The sequence below is a fragment of the Tinamus guttatus genome, unplaced genomic scaffold (genome assembly GCF_059628265.1).
Source record: "Tinamus guttatus ecotype Peru unplaced genomic scaffold, ASM5962826v1 Tinamus_guttatus_pri_ptg000301l, whole genome shotgun sequence".
Lineage (NCBI taxonomy): Eukaryota > Metazoa > Chordata > Aves > Tinamiformes > Tinamidae > Tinamus > Tinamus guttatus.
The window spans coordinates 106,604-114,039 of NW_028288835.1; the positions used below are offsets into that span (position 1 = coordinate 106,604).

The window sequence follows — 7,436 nt, forward strand, 5'->3', positions numbered from 1 at the left end:
TTTTCAATTCCACTGTTGCAAGCATAGAAACAACTCCAACCTTAAAGTCTTGTCAAAGATGGGATAAAATGAAAAGAGAAAGGGAAAGTGACTTGGTCAATGCCACTCAGCTGGCTACTTGCAGAACCCATCTTGGACTCCAGGCTTGTCAGCTCCCAGCTCTCCATCTTTCTCACATGCCTCTCCTCACATTTCTCTCCAGCTACAAGGAATCATGGTAGAGGCCTAACTACGTAAAATATTTAGGAAAACAGTGCTCCGCCTGGTGAGGACTAGGATGTCCGGCCTGGTACTGAGCCATGTGACATGGTTGCGTACATGGATGCAATAGAGCCACGCAAACACGAGGCTGAGCATGTCCTCTTGTCCCTCACCCAAACTTTTGTTAACACAGTGCTGGTGGCCCTTTGCTAGGAATGTCTTATATTGTCTTCTGACAAATTCCTCACATACCTGCCTTTCTCTTACACTTCAGCTTAAAATTCAATGAAAGCCAAACCACCTCAGTAAAAATGATGCAAAAGCAGCAGCTTGTTCTATTGAGGAGACTCTGAGATAGATTCAAGGAAAGAGGCCCAGCCACGGCCTATCTTGGACAAGAGAACAAGGAAGAGCCAAAGGGGCTTAAATTGTCTTTAAGACATGTCTTATTAGTGTAACACCACCCTGTCTTTAAAATAAGCCATGCCAATGGGCTGTTCAGAAATGCCAGGCAAACCTCTGGCCTCTCAATAGTAACTAGCAACAAAGATTTGAAAACGTCGTATTTATTTCTTAGTGTATGCATTATACTTGATGTGTTGAAAAGTATAATAGCCTGCCTATTCTAGCTCTGAACATATTTTTTTGTCTAGCAATTTACCCGCAGGCCTGATCTTATTGGTTAATGTATCCCTTACACACAAATTTCCTTGGTTTTCTTGATATGTGCTATGAGCTTGTTCATGTAAATCTCATGGAATTATTTGTTATGAATAAATTGTTATTTAGAAAAAGAGACTGCAAGTAGAATGCAATGAATTGCTAGTGAAAACTTCAACATTTTTCGTCTGACACTAAAAATGTCAAATTCTATTTACTTTTAAATATTTGTGATAAAATGTGGTATTCAGGAATAACAGTTGTATAGCGTATTACTACTACAGTGGTCCAATCTAGTAGTATGTACCAGGTAGCAGACCTAGGACTTGGGACTTTTATTCTGATTCATATTTGAGAAAATCGTAATTTTCTACACTCTAGAATAAAATATGTATTCTTGGTCATGACAGGGTACTTCCTAACATATACTGATTCAATATATATGCATTATTTGATGGTTAGCTCAGTTGTGTGGCCTTCAGCGGTAAACTAGATCCATTCCAGCTTGCTGGTATTTTAATCTATACCACAAATCAACAATTTCATCATCAATAGAATGAAAATTCTTGGAAATAAGCAAAACTTATGGAAAATAGTTCCAACGCACACTTTTAATCAAACAGCAGAAACTACCAGTGTGCAATTCAGGAGTAAGTGAATCAAGCAGATTTGATCAGGGTAACCTTCCAAACATGATGAAGTTTACTGGCCAACGGTAGAACATAAAAAGCAAGTTCAGAATTTTGTAGTAACTAAAAATTTATTGAGAATTGGTACAGAAAAAAATAATGATATACAGAGGTAAGTAATGGCCAGCACAGGGAAAAGGCTTGGACGTTTTACAAAGGTGTTTTATGGTCAAAACTCAGCTGAATAAGGTCAGTGTTCCACAGATACTAGATTTGTTTTCCCTGTTTAGATAAGTCTTTGTTAAATTGTCTATTTATGCGTCTCCAACCTGCAACAGAAAAAAAAAAGAGAACATAATAATTTTCTTCTGAAAAAAAAAGGTGGACTATTTAAGGCTATGATACGTTAATGGCATCCTACATATTTAGATTAGTTGGAAATTAAAAATGTAGAATACATGAAGACAAAGAATTATTTCTGACCATAAGACTGTATGCTTTTGTCAGTTAAAAGCAACAGTAATGAGGTAGGTATACTAAAACAAAACTACTGATATTTCTGTGACAAAATAGTAAACAAAACTGACTTATCTAAGATACAGTGGGCATAACACATCAACTGTATATGCTGTATAACTTGAAACAATAACTCTGTTAGATTAGCATTTTACATATCTCTCCAGCCCTGTGGTCGAACCTGTTTGGTGTTGCCTAAGTTGTGCTGCTGTCCCTCTACTGACAGTCTGTTGAACGGGATGATTTTCATTGCAGTTTTCTTCATGGAGTACCACTGGCTGCGCCATGTTACCCAGATAATCCCATTGTCATATCCAGCCGGTCCAGCATCTTCAGATGTGTACACACCATCTAAAAATAGCAGTTGTAGCAAAATATTTAATTGGTTTCTGAAAGGATTAATGTGTCTGTGCACCTTTCTGGTGCTTGACACCTCCATGGTATCTCTGGGCTCACCAAAAGGCCCTACTCCCTGCCCCTGTCCCACCAGTTTTCTCCTGTCAGGACCAATTCTCCCCCTTGAGACTGAAGGACAGCCAGTGGTTCTTACGACTGGTATTCATATTGATAGTTATTGCTAAAATGAGCAGTGCCAGCTTTGGGGAAACCCGACTGCTACACATAACACAATGGAAGTGACACGTTTCTCGCTGTCATTGGAATGTCATGTAGAACTGCTATTTTACTTTTTCCATGCAAAAAGAGGTATTTTACCTATATAGTATTTGCCATTGAGGTGGCCAGCGTGACATTTATTCATCCACCATCCAGATCCATCTTCCGCAGCACAGTTGCCTTCAAATCTATCGTTGTCATTATCGAAGGTACTGAACTGCATGCCATTATGGTAGGTCGATGCTTTGTCACTTACAGATCCGAAATCAAAGCCATCAAAGGCATCCCCAGCATCACCACCAATAAAGTAGGCATAGGTCAAACGGTATTTGTCTTCTTCACTTCCCACTTTGAATACTGCGTAGTCAGCAGTGCTGTTAACAGGGAACAATGGTGAATGCGAGCATCTTGCATCCGCACGTTCATGATTGAAAAGTACATAGGCAATGCACTGCAGGAAAGGCATTTCTGCCATCCTAGCACATAATTTTGAAAATGGGCTGTTCTTCATAAGATTGCATACCTCAATTTTTGGACTTCAGTATTAGACACATTTTCTGATTACTACTCAGTAGTGTATGACAGATCTATGTTATATATGCATATCCATATAGCACAAGCTTATGCTGTTTAGGCTTACTTAGCTTACGAGGAAATTCACAATTGCAAAAAGGAACAGGTATCTCAAGAACTATCAAAGACAGCAGGACCTGATAGCTTCCTGGAAAACAGAAACAACCTAACTGCTCCATTTAAGATGTGAAGAAACTTTGAAAGGAAGAAAGGAATTCATTCTGCCAAATAAACTAGGGCTGCCAGTGCATGGCCTTATACATGCTGGCACAAGTCTGGCAGCAAAGTCACGTGCAGTGACTACAGTCACAGCTGTGCATTCAGGAACCGATGAAGTTTCCTATGCATATATATTAGCAGATATAAGTGCGCCATTTTTTTTTCCAGAAATCTATATGATTTGACACAACAGTGTGTTTTAAGTGGTTACTTTCAGAAGCTTCATTACCTTTTTTTGCCACTCCAGTCCTCCAGTTCTATTCGTAAGGTGTATGGTAGATTAGATTGTGTGGTTATTAAATGAATCTTTTCATTGCCCAGCCAGAACTCTGTGCTATCATCTGGAGACAGATGCCCAAATCCTGCTTTGTACTGATCCCAATTTTTCCTGAAGTCCTCGCTCCCATCCAGTCTCTGGTGAAAAAAAGAAATGTCAACAAAAATGTCATATATCACATATATACTTACATATATCACATGTAAGTAAATTAACACAGTACTGAAGCAACAAGCTTGCTCCTGTTACTAAACCCTCTGTAACTTACCCTCTGTAATACTGTCCACCCATTGCCAAATGAATCAATATCACAATAGACTAGGAACATCTGCTTGGCTTTTTGAGGCTTGATGAAGTAAAGACCACTTTTTCTGGCACCTTTATTTGCAATATCTTGACAATCTGAAAGTGAAGATATTCAAAAAAAGTTATTAATCTAGCTACTGCCCTATCTTACTATCTATTTGATCTTACAACATTCTTAGTGCAAGAAGCACAATTCATCTAAATATCATAGTTGTAAAAATAGCTATTTAGTCTATATAAGACATACATACTTTAACCATAAAAATCCTGAAGTTCACATGACTTGTGTAAGGTAAGCAGGACTTTAAATTCACATACATTTTAAGCAGCTTAAATACAAAAAGCTATCACTGGATTTATTTCTACAGCAATGAAAATGGCATGTTTGGAGCTAATGGCATAATTACATTTTCTTCAGGTAACTCAAGAAATGTGATAATTCTCTCTTCCCTATGTCCACAAAAACTCTCCTCCCCTCCCTGTCGCACAGCAAACATTTTGGGCTGGCCATATTTTGACCAACTAGGTCAAAGGAACAAGCACAACTTCTGTTCCAACTGAATATCCTTTTTGCAGAGCATCTACCTAGCACATGCTGATCCACGTGCAAGTGGCATAGCTTGCAATCTCATACATCTTTGAAGAAATCGGTGGCCCAAAGGGTTAGAAATAACTCAGCACAATGATAGTGCTGGCAGTACTTGTAACTGAATTATCCCTCCACCATAGAAAAAGTATTTTGTGCACCTCTTCCAGTTGTCTCCTGTATTTCAGCATTATCCTGACATGGCTTCTGACACTGTGTTTCAAGCTGAGCAATCTTCTGTCTTAGCAGTGTGATCTTGTTGCTGTTCATTATATGTGTATCTGTCAACTGCCTGCAGAGATGTAAAAATGGCTCATTGCTTCAGCTGTTTCTTACCAACAATCATAAACATTTTCCAGAACATTTTCCCCTTACTTACTTAGCATGTTATTCCAAAAGGACTTTGTTTTTAGCACTGGTATTCAAAGCTGAGAAAATCCCAAAGAAAGGGAAGCAGCTGCTGCATTTACCACCAGGCAGAGAAGTGCCTTCACATTCCTCTACAAGCAGTAGAGCAGGTGCTACAGCCCTCAGTGCCCCCCTTGGCTAAATGTCTGGGAGAAAATGAGTTTTCTGCTGTCATCTATTGTTTGGTCCGAAAGTTTGACCCTCTGAATATCCTGGCCCTGTATTCAATACTTTGTTCGCAATTGGTCAAAACAGGAAAGTGTGTACTTGAGCTGATGCAAAATTTGACTTGACTTTGTCCCCCTAAACAACAAAGCTCAATTAATACATGAGTATAACTCTATGGAAAGTTTTTTTAGCCCTCCTGAAGTAGATGCTAAATTATTATTTTTAAATCATGAATACATTTGTAATAGATATATTGCATAATAGATTATGCAAATAAATTGATGCAACAGTCAGAGGGCCTAAGTCATCATTGATATAATGGTATGCAGATGGGCAGTTACTGCCCCAGCCAGGTCAAAAAACTTTAATATTTGGACAAGTTAATGATCTTTTCAGTCTTCACTTGCAATGTCAATTTACAAAGGAATGTCACTGAGTTTATAGTTACTGATAATTTCTATCAATGGAACTGATAGCTGAATTGCATGGATATATGCAGAGGTGTTAGCCAGAGCCAGTGCTTGTACAGATATTCAATCCACTCTGTATTACAGCACAAACTCATACTGATAAAATCACCAAATTTCAAGACAAAATTGCTATCAATATGTGGAATTTTTGGCACGGCAAATGAAATATAACCAAAAAAATTTGCAAGCCTTCGCATCTCATCTCACACTTTTTGCATGATTAATGTTATGTAGATGAACAAAGAATACAATAGGAGATCCACATTGTGGTTTTCTAGGCAGCTATTAAGAATAAGGGCATAATGGACCACACAAGCACAGAAAATCTTTCTGAGAAATCCTTAATTGCAGTTGATAAAATAAGAGAAAGAAAATGATCTGACTGTGATACAAAAGGTAGAAGATACCTACTGTATGGTATTTTCATGAGACAAAATAGTGTTTTCATATCTGATAATTTCTTCAATTATTTTCTTGGACTTTTGAGTATATCCATCAATTGTATCTGTAACACAGGCAAGGATGTAAAATTAGTATAACTAATTAAGAAGACAAAAAAACAACAAAACTGCATAGATGATTTTTTTTTCAATGGTGCAATGGTTTAGTTTTTATATTCTCACTTGGTAGTGTCTGTTTCTCAGGAGGATTGATGGTTTGGATGTGTTGAATCAATTGCTCTGTTGATACTGTGGAGTTAGTGATTTGTTGCAACATTCTCTCAATTTCCTGTAGTTCATTATCCATAGTGAGATGGTATTTATTAAAGAAATCTGCAATGCCACAGGTAGTTGGGCAAAAGCTACCCTAAAGAGGAAAGAGTAATAACTGGTGATGTTTGGGTAGAAAACAAAACAAAACAAAACAAACAAAAATAAAACAGATCAAAACAAAGCAAAAATACAGTAGGATGTTTTGGCAGGAAAACTTGCAATCATGGCTTATACAAATGACTGTGGACAGAACTGGGTAGGCATTTGCCACTTCTTCTGCAGTATTTGAATTTACAGGGACAATTTAGTTTAACACATACACACACATAGCGAGAAAATAGTGCATGCTATTACTTTTACTGTCTTCTGGACATGTGCTCTTACCAACCACACAACCCCCAGTGCAAATTTAACAAATGCGTGCCACTTAATAATGGGTTTAAAGCACGGAGTATTTCATAGGTATAGAAAATAATACTGAGGCTCAAATAAAGCTACAAAAGCAGACTGCTAGTTAATAACTAGGGCAGTGAAATATTAGCCAGCCTCTTAACACAGAAGAAAATATTCAGACACTTACAAATCGCTCATCTAATATGCAGCAGTTATCTCTGGTGGCGATGTACTGAAGAGAAGAAAGAAGATGATTTTCAGTGAGTTTTCTCTGTTGGCGTTTTCAGCCCGGGCACGCTTCCTAACCCTCTCCATCCTCACTTACCGCCACGCTAGTAGAAAAGAGTAGGGAGAAGAGAGGCCCCAGGGGCAGCTGTCTGCCCACGCTGAGCACCATCACGTCCGCCCACCGCGCGCTGCAAGTGCAGGCTCAGCCGAAAGCGTTCAAGCTCTTATGGTCCTGGGCACACCAGAGCTGCAGTTTAAAGGAGCCGGCTGGAGCGGGGGGCGGACACCCAGAGGTAGCGGGAAGGGGCGGGCTGCTGGTTTGAGGTATATTCCTGGAATTTGCACCCATCTCCTCCCATTTTCAGAAGCCACTTCCCATTCCCCCACGTTATCTCTGCTCCAGCCAGGTGGTCCTAGGGCAGGCAGGAAGGTGGGACGGGGCAGAGATGCCACTTCCACTATGGCAGGAGGAAG

The 7,436-nt window shown here is 39.1% G+C and overlaps 1 protein-coding gene across 1 annotated transcript; it reads right to left on the reverse strand.

The window, feature by feature from the left end:
* Positions 1-1,602: 1,602 nt before the first annotated feature.
* Positions 1,603-7,132, reverse strand: FGG (fibrinogen gamma chain). The gene is made up of 10 exons (XM_010220606.2): positions 7,060-7,132; positions 6,922-6,966; positions 6,252-6,435; positions 6,040-6,133; positions 4,744-4,874; positions 3,959-4,092; positions 3,643-3,827; positions 2,721-2,995; positions 2,188-2,357; positions 1,603-1,819 (listed from the first exon to the last, which is right to left on the reverse strand). Exons 1-10 carry the CDS (start codon positions 7,129-7,131, stop codon positions 1,805-1,807), a joined length of 1,305 nt encoding a protein of 434 aa, XP_010218908.1. The 5' UTR covers position 7,132; the 3' UTR covers positions 1,603-1,804.
* Positions 7,133-7,436: the final 304 nt, after the last annotated feature.

What these genes read in the sequence shown, in the direction of transcription:
- FGG (XM_010220606.2), bottom strand. Translation starts at nt 7,131, where the DNA reads ATGGTGCTCAGCGTGGGCAGACAGCTGCCCCTGGGGCCTCTCTTCTCC. An exon ending in GCATATTAGATGAGCGATTT is followed by an intron (nt 6,436 to 6,921) that starts GTAAGTGTCTGA and finishes TTTCCTCTTTAG; the next exon opens with GGTAGCTTTTGCCCAACTAC. An exon ending in TCTCATGAAAATACCATACA is followed by an intron (nt 4,875 to 6,039) that starts GTAGGTATCTTC and finishes ACATCTCTGCAG; the next exon opens with GCAGTTGACAGATACACATA.